The sequence below is a fragment of the Muntiacus reevesi genome, chromosome 4, assembly GCF_963930625.1.
Source record: "Muntiacus reevesi chromosome 4, mMunRee1.1, whole genome shotgun sequence".
NCBI classification, from domain to species: domain Eukaryota; kingdom Metazoa; phylum Chordata; class Mammalia; order Artiodactyla; family Cervidae; genus Muntiacus; species Muntiacus reevesi.
In genome coordinates, this window is record NC_089252.1 from 156,816,197 (window position 1) to 156,834,457 (window position 18,261).

General features: G+C 36.4%; 1 protein-coding gene across 1 annotated transcript in view; it reads right to left on the reverse strand.

Moving 5' to 3' along the window:
- REDIC1 (regulator of DNA class I crossover intermediates 1) overlaps nucleotides 1–18,261 on the reverse strand; it is a 77,957-nt gene extending 59,696 nt beyond the window's left edge. Inside the window, 3 exon segments of the mRNA XM_065935090.1 lie at nucleotides 2,137–2,176; nucleotides 17,725–17,975; nucleotides 18,232–18,261. Coding sequence (XP_065791162.1) covers nucleotides 2,137–2,176; nucleotides 17,725–17,975; nucleotides 18,232–18,261 — 321 coding nt within the window.

Here is an 18,261-nt window from a genome sequence, read left to right on the forward strand (position 1 = left end):
TTTATAAGAAAATACCAGACTTTGAAAAGAGTGATAAATAAAAGGGAATACTGAAGAAAGAGTAACTGGAGGGTGGGGAGCTATTTAGATGTAGTGATCAGAGAAAGTCAATCTAACAGATACTTTAGCTGAGACCCAAATATTGACAAGCCAGACACAAAATATCTCAAGGGAGACTATTCCAGAGAAAGGGAAGAAGAGTGGTAGAAATAAAGTCACTGTGGTTGAAATACAATGAACAACATGGCGAGTAGTAAAACGTAAGGTCAGAGAAGCAGGCAGAATGCAGATCCTTTAGGTCCTTTTAGGCTATAGTTGCATGCGTGCTGCTCAATCATGTCTGACTCTTTGTGGCCCCATGTGTGGTCCACCTGGCTCCTCTGTCCATGGAAGGACAAGAAAAAATTTCTCAGGTAAGAATAATGGTCACGTGAGTCGCCATTTCCTACTCCAGGGGCTCTTCCCATCCCAGGGATTGAATCCACATCTCCTGCATTGGCAGGCGGATTCTTTACCACTATACCACCTGGGATTGTCAAGCTATGGTTAAATCAGATTTATTCTAAAAGCAATGAAAAGCAATTGAGGTTTTTAAGGAAATGATAGATTTTGGCTTGTGTTTTTCTAAAAAAAAAAAAAAAATCATGCTAACAATTGTGTGAAGAACAGAATACAAAAGAATAAAAGAAAGAGCAGAAAAAAATTTTGATAAATTCAATGACATTAAAAGTGAGAACTTTCCTTCAAAGATATCATTCAGAAAGTAAAAATAAAAGCTGAGTACACATATAACTGACAAAGAATTCCTAGATATATAAAAATACAGTAAGAAAAAAAAAAAAACAACCCAAATGAAAAATGAAAGAAATATCTGGAAATGTATCTCATGAAGCAGAAAATCTGAATGAAAAGATAGTCAGCCTCAGTAGTAATAATTTTAAAAAAAGGTTAAATTTACAATAAGGCATCATTTCACTGAGGTAATAAATATCCTACTTTCATCACAATCACTCCCTTAACTTTTCTTTAAATTTGACTACCTCTGAGACTTCACTGGTAGCTCAGTTGGTAAAGAAGCTACCTGCAATGCAGGAGACCCCAGTTCAATTCCTGGCTCAGGAAGATCCACTGGAGGAAGGGATAGGCTTCCCACTCCAATATTCTTGGGTTTCCCTGGTGACTCAGCTGGTAAAGAATCCATCTGCAATGCGGGAGACCTGGGTTCGATCCCTGGGTTGGGAAGATCCCCCGGAGAAGGGAAAGGCTACCCAACTCCAGCATTCTGGCCTGGAGAATTCCATGGACTATACAGTCCACGGGCTTGCAAAGAGTCAGACACTACTGATCGACTTTCACTTGCACCTCTGAACATATTTTTACTGTTTTAGGACATTTTGTAAATGAAATCTCACTGCTTGTATTTTTCTGTGAGTTTCTTCATTTGCTCAACATTCTGTTTTTGTGATTTATCTACAATAATTACATGCAGATGATACATTTTCACTGCTATACCTTGGGTATACCACAAGTTGCTTAACCATTCTATTGCTCCTGGACATTTATTTGGTGCTCCCTTCTCTCTCCCCTGTCCCCTGCCCTTCTTCTTCCTCTCTTTCTTCTTCTCTCTTCGTATGCTATTCAACAACAACAAAGATCCAAATAAGCATGCACATATCTCAAGCTGCACATATGGAAGTTTCCTTGGGATATATACCACTTTTTTGCAAGATACATGCTCAACTTTACTATGTTATACAATCAATGTACTATGTTATACAATCAATGTAATTATTTTTAAAAAAACATTATTTTTAAAAAGTAGGAGATAGGTTATAAGGTTATTATAGTACCATGGGCAACAAATGATAATGATGTGAATAAGGGGGCTAATAGTACTAACTGTGAGAAGTGATCAGACTTGGGCTATATTGGAAGTAGATGACAACAAGAATCAACAATGCTCCATAATTCTGTGCCTGAGAAAAATGGGTAGCTAATTAAGCTATCTATAAGAATGAAGAAACTAAAATGGTCTTCCAGTTTTACTCAGGTGAATTTATTAACCTTGGAAAAACGCTCCAAAATATCACTGTTCTTATAACACTATGAGACACAATAAAAATATTTTTTCTTTACCTTCTGCTTTCTCCTTTCCTGCTTGATCAGAACCCTGGTCCTAAAAAGGGAAGCAGGATTATTTTATAATGATTAAGTAAGTGGTCTCTAAAACAACTGCCATTTTATCTGAATTGAAGGTTTGGAATTAAAATCTAAAAGTAGCAATAATTATTTTCTGAGAAGAAACTATAAAAATGTTCTCAAATTATTTATAAAATATATACTGTTTCACAAAATTTTCCTGGATAAAAAATTCAAGAACTAATAAAACAGACTCTAGACCTATGGTGAATAATTAAGCATAAAAAAAAATCAGTTACAAAAATCAAGATAAGCAGAGAAATCAATGCATTGGAAAGAATGTATCACTGAAAGACTCTTATCTGATAGCAATATTCTAGGTCAACACTGCTATTTTCTTTGCCTTTCCTTGTAATTCAATATTCTACTAAAATTAACATAGAATAGAGAAAAGATAAAAATCTATATAGGATCTAACGAAATGTTAAGTTTATTATTAGAGCAACTTCAGTTACATTAGCTACGTGTATCTGAAACCTCAGAACTTCTTTAAAACACTGCTAGTCATTATGGATGTGCTTCAGACCACATAATCTTTGTGCCAAAAATTGCACTGAATCCCAATGATAATGCAACATTTAACGGTTATAAAATATTTGCTCTATTAATAATAGTGAAATGCTATAAAACATTTATTGATAATAAAAGCAAATACACACAATGTATCTTTTGGACATACATGAATTATGGTCTCAAATTCAATATTTAAGAATTATAAATAAAATAACAAAATGTATTCTAGTTATATGATATTATGCAATAATATGAAAATAAAATTGCTAATAATGAGTACCATATATCTTGCAGCATTCTAGATACTCCAGAGTCTTTACATGTAAAAACTCATTTAATCTTCATAGCAACTCTATAGTAAGTTCTATATTTACTCCCATTTTACTGATGAAGAAACTAGACATAGAGAGGTTAATTAATTTGTCCAAGGTCACACTGCTAATAAGTGATAGAGCCAGGATTCAAATTCAAGAATTCTAGCTTTGAAATTTTAAATCAGTGCATTCTACTTCCTTCTAAGCATGCTAACTGTGAATAAAAAGAGCTATTCATTTTTCCAAATGACTTTCATAAACTACATGAAGGACAATTCTGAATATCCCTAGACTCTGTTGCTTATTGAACTTATTATTTAACATATTTCCCAATAGATGTCTTAAATTGATCACTTTGAGGTCACTGAAAAATAAATCCAATCTATCATGCTCCATGCTGCATCATAAGTATACTGTTGGCATTCAAACTTTAGGAAAAAAAGGAAATAAATTACATTTCATTAACTCATCAAATGCTAAGGCTAGAAAGGACCTTTGAGATAGGTTTATTCTCCATCATTTCAAAACTTAAAAAACTATGGCACAGAAAACAAAGTGACTTTTCAAAGTTCAGAAATATAAGAAGATGCTGTAATAAAACTTCACAATCCAGATTATAAAGAGAAAATAGAAACATCAACTTTATAAGTAGTTCCACGTTGTAAAGATCAATATAATTAGGGATAAGTCAAAAACTAAATATAATCTTCTTATGTACAAAACAAATGAACTTATTCCAGGCTGATTTTCCATTATCCAGGGCATTATCTTATGACTTTTACCAAATTCTGTGTACTAGATAATCCCCATTTCTATTTGCCTAAGAAAAAATTAATTAGGAATTCAAGACCAATTGCTCTATTAGCCTACTATCAGTAAACCACAATGAAAGTAAAAATAGATCCTGATGTATAAGTCAAAGGTAATTTCTTAAACTAAACATTTTAGACTATTATTAAGGCAACAATTTACTCTAAGCAGTACTCTATGTCTAAATGTTTTACTGAATACAGTCACTTTCAACTACTTACATTAAAAAAGAATATCAGTTAGGATTCATAGTTACAAGAAAGAAAAGCATCTTTGGTTAATTTAAATAGAAAATAAGTTAAAAGGAAGTTGGATAACCAACTTGGTAGATCTGCCAAAGGGCTGAGGAGGCAGGTTTGGCAACTGGCAGGAAGAAGGAAGACGAAGCAGCTGCGGTGTCACAGTCAAAACTGCACCAGATCCGTCTCAAAGGGACACCACTGCCAGCACCTGTGACCACGGGGCACCACTGGCTGCAGCGTCTCTGCTCCTCAACAATGCACAACCACCTCTCCTGGCATCTTCCAGTGTTACTAACCCTGAAATTCTATCCTGCTGCAGCTCCTACAGCTGCCTACAACTAGAATAGGCACCCTGCAGGCCTTATTTCTTTGGGTTACTAACTTGATTCAAGGTAAAAGATAAATGCATCAGTCTCAGCTTAGATTATATGCCGATTCACTATTAGCAAAACAGGCTGAAACAGGTATGTTTGTTTTTTTTCTCTTCTAGATTCTACAGAGGTAGGTAGGCTGTGCTGTGTGTGCATGCTAAGTCACTTCAGTTGTGTCTGACTCTTTGTGACCCTATGGACTATACCGTCCATGGGATTCTCCAGGCCAGAATACTGGAGTGGGTGGAGTTGTCCTTCTTCAGGGGATCTTCCCAAACCAGGGACTGAACCCAGATCTTCCACATTGCAGGTGGATTCTTTACCAGCTGAACTACCAGGGAAGTGCCATTAAAGAGACGTACAGTTAAAATAGCTAACAATCCAAAAGTGGTTTTTTTAATTTGGCTAAGTCAGGTATGTATTTGTACGTATGTACTTATATGTGTGCATGTTGGGAGGGCTCTCCTTCTCTCTCTATATATATACATATCCGTAACAGTTGCTTCTAATGGTTTCACTTAGATTAACATTAAAATAAGACAACAAAGTTGTTTCTTTCTCCCAAGGGTTAACCAAGATTATGTCAGACAGAAAAAATTTTTCATCTGCCCTTCTAGGTTCTTCTGACTGTTCCAAGAAAAGTTGACATAAGACACATTAACAGGAGAAAGCCAAGCTAAAGTTCAACAACATGTATGCATGAAAGCGGTGGTTTAGTCACACAGTCGTGTCTGACTCTTTGCAACCCCATGGACTGTAGCCTGCCAGACTACTCTGTCCATGGGGGTTTTCTAGGCAAGAATACTGGAGTGGGTTGCCATTTCCTTCTCCAGGGGAACTTCCTGACCTAGGGATCGAACCCTGGTCTCCTATACTGCAGGCAGTCTCTTGCATTGCAGGCGGATTCCTTACTGACTAAGCCACCAGGGACACAGGGAAGCCCCTCCCAGTTAGTTGCTCAGTCATGTCTGACTCTTTGCGACCCTATGGACTATAACCCACCAGGCTCCTCTGTCCATGGAATTTTTTCTGGCAACAATACTGGAGTGGGTTGCCATTTCCTTCTCCATACGTGAAAGAGACCATGGAAGACTGAGTAATTAACCAAAATGGCTAAAGTCCTCACCTTAAATACCATCTTCACCTGAAGACACAAAAGGATATTGGGAATAGTGGTTTGGGACTTCACAGGGGAGAAAGGCAATTCATATGGTGATGGAAAAGCAAATGTTTGGTACATAAATGTTTGATAGGCCATGCAGACAATGGGACACAGATTGGAATCTGATCTGCAGGCCCTACCGGGTTTCCCACACCACACCCAGTCCATATTTGCAGATACCTCTGATGACAGTTCTGTTCTGGAAACAGACCCCCTATATGAAATATTTGCAAATTTTACATCTGACAAGGAATCAATATCTAAAATATGTAAGGAACTAGGAACTCATATTACTCCATAACAAAAATGCAAGTAACCCAATTTAAAAATTGGCAAAGGACCTAAATAGACACTTTTCCAAAAAAAGACATACAAATGGCCAAGAGGTACATGAAAACGTGCTCAACATAACTATCAAGAAAACGCAGATTAAAACCACAATGGTTTATCATCACACACCAGTTAGGATTACTTTTATCAAAAAGAAAAAAGATAAATGCTAGGAGTACTTCCCTGGTGGTCTGGTGGCTAAGACTCCTATTCCCAATGCAGGGACCCTGGGTTCAATCTCTGGTCAGGTAAATAGATCCCACATGCACCAACTAAGAGTTTGCATGCTGTGGTGAAGATCAAAGATCCTGAGTGCTGCAACTAAGGTAGGGTACAGCCAAATAAATAAATATATAAATAAATGTCTTTTTAAAAAGAAAGAAATGCTGGGAAGTGGAAAAGAGGGAACCCCTGTAAACTGCTGCTAGCAATGTAAATTGGTGCTGTCACTATGGAAACCTGAAGAAGTCAACGGCAACCCACTCCAGTACTCTTGCCTGGAAAATCCCATGGACGGAGGAGCCTGGTGGGCTCCAGTCCATGGGGTCGTCCTCCGTCCATGGGATCGCGAAGAGTCGGACATGACTGAGCAAGTTCACTTTCACTTTTCACTTTCATGCTTTGGAGAAGGAAATGGCAACCCACTCCAGTGTTCTTCCCTGGAGAATCCCAGGGACGGTGAGCCTGGTAGGCTGCCGTCTATGGGGTCGCGCAGAGTCGGACATGACTGAAGTGACTTAACAGCAGCAGTTACAGAAAACAGTATGGAATTTCCTCAAGAAATTAAAAACAGAGCTACCACGTACATGATTCAGCAATCCCACTTCTGGATATGTATCCAAGAGAAATCAATATCTCAAAGAGACAGCTCTAGTTACGTGTTCATTATTCCATAGCCAAGATTAAAAACAATCTAAGTGTTCATCAACCATAGTTAGAGATGAATAGATCAAGAAAATGCAGTACATACATACACATGGAATGTTAATGAGCTTTTTAAAGAAATCAGGGACTTTCTTGGCAGTCCAGTGGTTAAGATTACGTGCTTCCAGTGCAAATGGTGGAGAACTAAGATCCCACATGTGGTGTGATGTGGCCAAAAAAATTTTTTAAAAAAGGTGTTTAACAAAATGAAATTATGTCACTTGCAATAATATGGATGAACTTGGAGGGCATTATCATAAGCAAAATAATCCAGGCAGAGAACAACAAATATCACATGGTAACAGTTATATGTGGAATCTGGAAAGAAAAAAAAATTAAAACTCAGATTTGGAGAATAGAAAAATGTTTCCTGAAGGGTGGGGAAATAGGGAGGGAAAGCTCTGTAAAAAAGGATACAAATTTTCAGTTACAAAATGACTAAGGTCTGACGATCTAATGTATACCATGGTAACTACAGTAGATAATGTTGTATTGTATAATTGAAATTTGCTAAGAAAGGAGAACTTAAATGCTCTCACCAAAAAATTAATCTGTGAGATGATGGATATAGTAATTAGCTTGATGAGAGGAATACTTTCACAATATACGCATATTATCAAATCATCATGTTGTATACTTTAAATGCCTTTTATTTTTATTTGTCAATTAAAGCTCAATAAAGCTTGAGAGAAATAAAGTAAGATAGCAATCTTACTGTGTTTTCTAATACCCCTAAATAATACGGGAAATAATGGATTTCATATCTGACAAAGAAAGATGTCCACATAATTAAAACAGCTTGCCATTTTAAAAATATGAATCCCCAGAAGTCATCTGCTTAGTTTTGCTGTTGTCCAGTCGGTAAACCATGTCTGACTCTTTGCGACCCCATGGACATCAGTGCACCAGGCTTCTCTGTCCTTCACTATCTCCTGGAGTTCATGCAAACACATGTCAATTGAGCCGATGATGCCATCCAACCATCTCATTCTCTGTTGTCCTCTTCTGCCGCACTCAATCTTTTCCAGCATCAGCATCATTTCCAGGAAGTTGGCTCTTCGTATCAGGTGACCAAGTATTGGGGCTTCAGCTTCAGCATCAATCCTTCCAGTGAATATTCAGGGTTGATTTCTTTAGGATTGACTGGTTTGATCTCCTTGCAGTCCAAGTGACTCTCAAAAGTCTTCTCCAGTAGCACATATCGAAAGCATCAATTCTTCAGCACTCAACCTTCTTTATGGTCCAACTCGGACATTTGCGTGACTTCTGGAAAAACCGTAGCTTTGACTAAATGGACCTTTGCTGGCAAAGTGATAGCACTGTTTTTTAATATGCTGTCTAGGTTTGTCATAGCTTTCCTTCCAAGGAGCAAGTATCTTCTAATTTCATGGCTGCAGCCACCATCTGCAATGGTTTTGGAGCCCTCAGGAATAAAAATATGTCACTGTTTTCACTTTTTTCATTTCTATTTTCCATGAAGTGATGGGACCAGATGCCATGATCTTAATTTTCTGAATGTTGAATTTTAAGTGAGTTTTTACACTCTCCTCTTTCATGCTAACCAAGAGGCTCTTTAGTTCCCCTTTGTTTTCTGCCATTAGGGTGGTATCATTTGCATCTCCAAGGATGTGGATACTGCTCCCAGAAATCTTGATTCCAGCTTGAAATTCATCCAGTCCAGCATTTGGCATGATGTACTCTGTATAGAAGTTAAATAAGTAGGGTTACAATATACAGCCTTGACTTACCCCTTTCAAAATTTTGAACCAGTCCATTAATCCACATCTGGTTCTAACTGTTGTTTCTTGACCTGCATACTAGTTTCATAGGAAACAGGTAAGGGAATTCTGGTATTCCCATCTCTTGTAAGAATTTTCCATAGTTTGCTGTGATCCACACAAAGGCTATTTCATAGTCAATGAAACAGAAGTAGATGTTGTCCTGGAACTTCTTTGCTATCTCTATAATTTAATGAATGTTGGCAATTTGATCCCTGGCTCCTCTGTGTTTTCTAAACCCAGCTTGAACATCTAAAATTTCTCAGTTCACATACTGCCTAGTTTGACTTACTGTGATATTAAATATGTAACTAACAGCCATGATTATATTTTAAAGTCTCCTCCAGTTTATGTAAATATTCCCCAATATATTTTACTACAAAGTACACTAAAACACAGCACTGATTCTTAGGAATACTTAGGAGCATGACTTCCACGGCCTGTCCATCATTCAGATTTCAATCTTGTTTTCCATTCCTTCACTTCATATATTCCAACACCCAACTAAATTAAAATGTTTCTCTTTTTCATATATAGATACTTCTCTCACCATATTTTTGTATTCAAAACTTTTAATACTTTATGGCTTCATTCAAATGATAGTTTTGTCATGAAATTTATATGTACTTTACATAAAATAATTTTAAGAGTACTTCTAATATCATCTTGAAATTTTAACTACCAGAGAACTGGCAGTGGTAAAGTGGAAATGAGGCTCATTCTTTTAATGATTATTATGCTATTCAGGAAAATGGATTTTTAAAAACACATACTGCAACTATATCTTTCAATAAAAGTTTGAATGAACACTATTAGTTGCCATTATAGCACATAATAAGAAGAAAATCAGTAGGTCATAATGTCTTCATAAAACACTACAAGTTATCAATTTTAAGAAGCAGGAATATAGGTATTTGTTACATTATTTTTGTTAAGAAAAAAAGTATAACAGGTGTAAAGAGGTTAACAGAGGGAAAGTGGGGAAAGAAGGGAATAAAAGTAAGGGAGCAAGTGAGGGAGGGGCAGAGAGAGACAGAAAGAAAAACTGCTGAGCACAGAAATATATCAGGGCATTCTGCTCCTTGCTAGTCTTTCTAATAAGAAAATATTTAAAGCAAAATGTTAAAGAAATATTTTCTTTAGGGAAAAAAAGACACAAAGGCAATAAAGTTGTCTTGGAAATATAAAACACAATACTAATGCACATTTTACATAGATATGCAGGAGATATTGGGTTGGCCAAAATGTTCCTTCTTTGTTAACCCAGCTGAACTTATTGGCCAACCCAATACATCAGGGGTTTAAAATTATAGGTGTCATATGCCTTAATTATCAGTCTTGAATTATTCTTGTTTTTTTTTTTAAATTTGCTTATTTTTTAGTGCCATGGTGCCATGCAAAAGAAGCTGCTTCCAGTTTGTTAAAATCATATAATAATACCTTAAGTGTGATTAAAAGTGAAAAATATAAATAAAATTAATAGAGTAATAACAAATGAAAGATAAAATTTTATGGCTCATGTTAGAAATTAACATTAACTTAAAACATCAAAATCTAGCACTGTTAGCTAGCAGACTTATTAAGATTCAGGGCAGTAACTAGCCTAGAAAAAGTACTTAACGTTGGCTTTCCTTAAAACTAAAGCTGGTCTACCTGATGTGTTAGGAATACTAATGATATATTTCAGAATATAATTTTAAATAAATTCTTCTCTTATAACACCAGAAAAAAGTTTTTAGATGTGTATATACTATAAAAGGCAAAGTATTGTAAAAAAATTTGGCAAATCAATATGGCAGAAACACATCTATTAACGATACTCAGAATACAGAACCTCATTAAAATAAGTTCTTAGATACTTAATTCTTAAGAGTAGTTTCACACAGAAAACCATTTTTATAGTTACAGGCTGTAATGATAAACATGAGCAGCCATCTCTTGAATCACATAGTGCAAGAGATTTTAGAATGCGAATGATACCCCAAAATAGGTGTATATTTCAGGATATTCACAATGAGTTTTTAAAACATTATTTTCAGTAATTACAATTCACTAAAACATTCAACAGCTGACATTTTTTCATTCCATTCAGGGAATATTTTCAGTAAAGATTTCCAACAGTTTTTGAACAAAATGTCATCAAAATTTAGAGGACATGCTTACAAAAATGTTCAATAACAATGCAGGACAAACAGGCTGATTCATAAAGCAATTCTTTTTGGTTGTTCAGTCACTCACGTGTGTCTGACTCTTTGTGACCCCATGGACCACAGCATACCTGGCTTTCCTGTCCCTCACCACCTTTTGGAGCTTGCTCAGATTCATGTCCATTGAGTCAGTGATCCCATCCAACCACACCATAAGGACTTAAATGCTTGTAAAATTCAATTAGTGAAAGGCGGCAAAGAGCTTATAATGATATGTGGAAGTATTTCTTTGTATTCAACATTAGTATTGTCTCAAAAACTTTGTAATTCAGATATATCAACTGTGTATCTATAAAATTATTTGAAATTTTGATAACTTCAGTTTTTCTGTTTGATAAAATATCAAGCCTCTTTGGATGGAACTATGAAATATCTGTAAACTACAACCAATTCCATGTATATCTTGGTTATATAGGATACATAATTCAGTAAGAATCCTATTTTACCCATAATGCTATGATCCACCAAATCTGTGTTCATATTATCTTTGTAGAAATAATTTTATCTTTAATGTTCTGCAGTTCCATGTATCAAATTACTGTCTGAAACTATAATCTCCTTAAAATAACTAACTACTAAATCTGAAAGCAAATCCTATGCTTTTTCAGTAGATTTGTGTCTTCAGACTGTTATGTGGTCAACGATAAAGCCATGAGAGGTGATAAATGCTGGCACACACCATGTACACAAGTTACAGATTCATATCAACTTTAATGAAAAACAAAATATTAGAACTTAATTTATCATGAAGCATTCGTTTTTCTTTATTTGAGCTCCATGCTGCCAAAAAGTTCACAACAGTTTTACCCAAAAATATAACAAAAGAAAGTAATCATTGACAGAAGCACTATAGCAACAACATTTCAACTACCCTTTGGATGTTCACTGACAGGTCTGACGAGCCTCTATTCCTTGTAGATATTTCACTGACAACTAATCTAAAATCTTCCACGTTTCTTATTGGTCCCAACCCCAGGCATGGTGGCTGTACAAATCTCTCCAACCTTAGCATCAATGGTACAACTAGCTGTTAAAACAGTAGCCAGCAGGGATTGTTGTTGTATTAGTCACTAAGTTGTGTCTAACTCCTCTGCGACCCACCAGGGTGCTCTATTTTGGGATTTCCCGGGTAAGAATACTGAAGTGGGTCACCATTTCCTTCTCCAAGGAAACTTCCTGAGCCGGGGATCAAACCCGCGTCTCCTGCATTGGCAAGCAGATTCTTTGCCACTGAGCCACCCTGCCCGCCAGCAAGGATAGCAGCATTAAATACTTCGCCTACTCCAACAAGTTAGGTGTTGTGAACCACTCATATCCCAGCACACTTTATTTAACAGCATGTGCCAATAAAATAAATAAACAACAAAGTCCTACTGTACAGCACAGGGAATGATATTCAATATTCTTGTAATAAACCACAAAGAATGTGAAAAATAGTATGTGTATATATATGTGTAACTGAATCACTTTGCTGCATACCAGAAACGAGTACAACATTGTAAAGCATCTATATTTCATTTAAAAATAAAAATAAAGGACTTCCCTGGTGGTCTAAGTGGTTAAGTATCCACCTGCCAATGCAGGGGACATGGGTTCGATCCCTGCTCCTAGAAGATTCCACATGCCATGTGGCATCTAAGCCTGTGTGCCACCACTATTGAGACTGCACTCTAGAGCCTGTGAGCTACAACTACTGAAGCCTTCATGCCTAGAGCCCACGCTCCACAACAAGAGACACCACCGCAATGAGAAACCTATCACCACAACTAGAGAACAGCTTCTGCTTTCTACAACTAGAGACTGAAAACTCAGTGCAATCAAAAATTAAATAAATAAAGTTTTAAAATTTTACAAAAAGACTAAAAATAAAACCCCCCACAACCCAGAACTCCTCCAAGACAAAAGCGGAACTGGACTTGTTACTAGGACTACAAGCATAAACCATGACTGTCCCAAGCAACTGAGATGACCTTCACTGCATGGCGGTGGTGCAGTCGCCAAGTCATGTCTGACTCTTGTGACCCCAAGGGCTGTAGCCCACCAGGAACCTCTGTCCATGGGATTTTTCAGGCAAGAATACTTAAGTGGGTTGCCATTTCCTTCTCCAGAGGATCTTTCTGATCCAAGGATCAAACCCTGGTCTCCTGAATTGCAAGTGGATTCTTTACCAACTGAGATACCAGGGAAGCCCTGTTCACCGTATATTTAAGTATTATCCCATTTAACAGATGAATAAAGAGATGTAGAGAGACAGAGGCTAATTTCCTGCAAAGAGAATTTATCATAAAGCTTAAGTTTCAGGGCACTTCACTTGAATATGCATATGCCCCTTCCAAGTTCTATATATAATTTTGTAATCACAGTTTTGAATTTTTTTACATAAAGTGCGCTCCTTACAACCTAGATCTGTCCTTATACAGAGAGGTTTAATAATCAGCCCAAATTCACATAGCCTGCAATACCCAAAAGGAGTTAGCACTAGTACCGATTTCATTTAGAGACTATCTAGTCATATCAGAAAATGAAAAAATAGTATTAGTTGTTTTTAGTTCTGCAAGCAGAATTCTAACTGATATATCTTGGGAGTCTTGCTGTATTCCAACCTACACACTACTAACACCACAAATTGTCATAAAATGCCACTTTCATTATATTACTTCTGAATTTGAATGAGTCCTCAATAGCTAACAGATAAAATTTCAACTTTTCAGCCTGTCTTTCACTTCACTATTAAGCAGACACCACATGCATTTTTAAATATTTAAATGTATAATGTTATCTCAAATTACTTATGTAGTATTTATTTTCTTGTTGTCTTTTTCCATATGAAGTTTCACTTTTGTTTCTACTTTGCCAAATCCTATCTAAAACTACCCTATGTTTTACTATTATTCACAGTATCTATTTTTTAAATTACTTATTTTAGCCTCTGATCTTAAACATTTGCAAGCTTAATGGCATGTAATATTCCCCCTCTCCCAATAAACTATTAACTATAGAGTTAACTCTATCATTGACTAAATTTCAATTATTCTGTACCCCCACCTGGCACAACACCTGATGCATAGTATTAAACAAACATTTTGCACAGAATAATGTTTTAGGCCTACATTTAGAACTGCAAACCTCTCCATCATCTAAATATAAACAAGATTTTATATGTGTCTTTCTTATAACACTGGTTACAGTCTTTAATCTAAGTTATAAAAAGTTGATCTCATTCTGAATAGCATATTATGGCCCAAAGACTGGTTACATCTTTATATTCTACCTCCTTCTCCTCTGTCCTACCACCTTCATTTCTGAGGTAGCTATGAATTTGGTGAGAGAATTCACCGGTCAGTAAACAAGGAAAATAAAAGAGAATATTTTCCAAATTTAAAGAATCAGCACTTATACCTGACTTCTCTCAAATTTACACATTAACCTGAGTAGAAAAATATAGGGTCTTGGTGGTGACTTATAAAAAATACAAAACAAAAATTAGAGTTCTAGGTCAAAAATTCCCAGTTAAGTAAAAAAATTTTTAATTGGTAACAGTGACAAATTACGAATATTTTAATTTCATCTGGAGAAGGCTGGAAAGGGCACTTTATAATAAAAAAAAAAAAAAAGTAAGAGATAAAATTTTAGGACAGTCTATTAAATTGAAAAATCTGACATTTTTCACTGATTAGCAAATTTCAGGGGCAGTAGATTGGGAACTGCTATCAGAGATATATAAATTAGTTTCAACTTAGATAAAATATCATTACCCTAAATGAGACTTTGCTTGAAATGAAATGCTATGCCATTTTACAAAGGTGTCCAAGCCATAACACTAAAGAAAACACAAGTAGTTAAAAAAGTAAGGTTCCCTTACTTATTCCATAGCCCTTTCCCTAACAACAAAAGACATGTATATATAACTAACTGGTAGAGTCCTAAATTGAAAAGCAGCAAAAAGTCAAATGCCAAGTTTATTTTATGCCAAGGAAAACTGTAAAGACCTTTGCAACTGTAAAGATCCTCCTATTAGATGATTCTGCAATTAAACTTAATATATATCAGGCTCCTATAATATAGAAGAATACTCTGCTTCAATTTAATACATGCAATCAAGTTGCTATGGCCAAAACATAAACTTGTTATAGCCTGCTTAATTCATTCCCTTGACAAAAATGTATAGGTCCCTTAAGTGTTTTTCTGTCCTTATACAGACCCCATTACTATCTGTTAAATAATTCTTCCAAGTTCTTTAATACCTCCCCCCTCAATCCAACTCTTCTAGGAACTACTGCTAAAGATTAGGTCTCCAATTTGATTATTTATCTTACCTCCTTTTCAACTTTTAAGAACCTGTATCTCATTGCTTCCTCATGGTATTTGTTCTGTGCAGTACTGCTGTCCTTCAAGGCTTAATATAATTTCCTGCTTCTCAGTTCTCTAAATATCCACAGCCCTTTATTTATTTATCCACAGGCCTCTTTTACAAGACTCATGTTTAAGAACCTGCCTGCCGATGCAAGAGACGTAAGAAATGCTGGTTTGATCCCTAGGTTGGGAAGATTCCCTGGAGGAGGAAATGGCAACCCACTTCAGTACTCTTGCATGGAGAATCCCATGGACAGAGGAGCCTGGTTGGCTACAGTTCACAAAGTCACAAAGAGTTAGACATGACTGAAGCAACTTAGCACGCACAGTGGTTAAGCACAGTGTTCTCAAGACTTAACTCTGCCACTGACTAGCTAGGTGATCTTGGACAAGTCACTTAACATTAGTGGTTTCTCCATCATTAAAATGAGGATACATCTGTACACACCTCATAGGGTTCTTGTTAAGAAAAAAATGAGCTAATATACAAAAAGAACAGTGCTTGTTAGATATTAAGTGCTATTTATCCACTATTATAGTCATTTACCTAATTCTAATCTCACCATTCCACTACATATTCTTTTTGTGGGGCAAAATTATATCTTTTTATATCTGAATCCCCCTATACAGACTATCAGTGCCTTAAATAGGACAATTTGTTGAATACTTATGTTGAATATTATGACAAAGCAGTTGTTCTGAGGGAACTTGGTAAATGTTCTCCATTTAATTCCTTTGTCTATATTTTAAGTTCCCAATAGTTTTCAAAAGGTTCAACTGCAGAACAATCCTAACATCAGAGGAGAATAAATAAGTACTCCAGGAAGGTCTAGCAAAATAATTAAAATTTCTATTTTATAGCAGCACCAATTAGCTGTTAGTGATTACTAAGTCTTGTCTGGGACTCTAAGGCCCTTTAGGGTCTCAAGATCAGACACCATGATCAACTAATCTTGTCGACAGTATTAATAGAAAGTGGAAATACTCATTGTTTCATTACCAATCTGGGTTTGACTCTAAGGAGCCCATTCACCCCTTCCACCCTCACCATGCACGAGAAATTTATTTTAAAATTGCATATTTTATCTTAAAATTTCACAAGAGTTTTGCAATTTACTCTATAATGTATCCAAGATAGTTTACATTTTAAAATATTATTTTCCTCTTATCTCTGAGTAAAACGAATGCTCCAAGGAGATGTGTCTGTCATGTTTTTTCTGTGGTTTCTTAAGCACCCTGGTAACTAACAATTCTAAGTACAGTAATATCTCATTTTAAGAAACACAGTCTTTGACTACAAATTTCTTGTGGTATGCTCTAGTCAAATCCTCCCAATAGCAACTCCCCAAATACTACTCCCCGAATAATCAGAAATTTGAGATATATGACAGAGTAAGAATAGCACCAGCATTTTCAGGCTTAAAATGTAATACATTTTTTAATGTTTCAGCATTTGTGAAATGACTTATTTAATAGTCACTTTTTAAAGATATTATAATCAAGTTGGATGAAATTATAATCATACATCAAGTAAATCTTGCAAAGCCTGTGAGAATTTTCACTTTTCTCAAACTGTAAGTTTGATGTTACAACTTACTTTCTAGCCAGAAATAATGAAGATAAATTTCCACAATAAAATGCTAACATATTCTTCAACAGGATAAATGCGTCTACTAAAATTATTGGGCACAGTTACAATATTTGATGAATGCAAAAGATGTCTTTCCTCTTATAAAATTCATTAGAATTTAAATGTGTTATATTACATCCATATACTACTCTCCTGGGTCTACTTGTAAAAAAAAAAATGTATTTAATGACTCAGTTTCAATCAGAACAACTTTTTTCCATCAAGGAATCTGATCAAATTAAATTCTAGGCCTACATAATTTCCATCCTGAGGACTTCAAGGTCAACAGCAACGAATAGGTTATATAAAACTAAATTTCCAACCTATTATGCTTTACTCCTAAATACAAAATACATTATAAATTCTCTGTAAATGACTAAAGTAAAAATTGTTTATTCTACCTTCCTTGGAAATAAACTATACTCGATTTTTACGGTTGATGCTGACTCTGTCTCCCATTAAAGGATTTAGGGGCAGCAACTTCCTCCATAACACTTTTCAAGTTCTTGCAAAGATTACATATTGACCCAAAGAAACCCCTCCCAAGAAAGAAGGGCAGGACAGAAAGAAGGCAGAAAAGGGATTAGGTGCCGAGAGGCCTCATTAGAGCAGGACGCAGGACAGAGAGCAGGTACAGACATCATGGAAGGTGGCTCCACGTGTGAAGCCGTGGGAAACACAGCGGGAAGAAACTGGATTCCTTCTGGTTTAGGAATAGAGACTTCGCGCTATGCCCTCCCATGTTGGATAACGATTAAAACCTCACTCCTGGCAAATTCTTCCCAGTTAAGTCTGTGCACTGCCCTCCAGGGCCTAGGGAAGAGGCGCCATTATGGGAATGAATATCCAGGGGCTCAAGGGCTACAATCTCAAGCGCCAGCAACAACTTACCGGGAACCCCCGACCCAATTCATCTCCTTAAAACTTCGGAGCAAGGAGACACTGGGGTCCTGACTGCCGGGGCTCCGGCGTCTTCGTTTTGTGCTGATGACGAGTTCTTTGGCTTCAGATGCTCCTTCCCGCCTCCGGGCGGTATGGCCCAGCCTCCCGACAGCCTTTGCGGCCTGGGGTAGGCGGCTTCCAGGCCTCCGGGCAGCCTCTGTTTCCGCAGGGAACCTATCCTGACAGAGCCGGAAGTGAAGCTGTGGGAAGACAACTAACCCACGTCAGGGAGGAAGAACACAAGTTTTAACCGCTCAGACAAGGGAAACCTAAGTAAATGAAATACCGGACTGTGGCCACAGGGTTAGTGTTTCAAATCACCTACACTGTAATTTTGTTTAGTTCTCTATTGGTCTCAGCCTTTCTTCAGGTCAAAGATCAGCCTTGCTGAAGAAAAAGAAAGCGAGGACAAAGTTATAGATCCATAATCCTAAAAATAGTTCCATTCCCACTTACCGATTCTCCTAATCCTTTAAAATCTTTCAT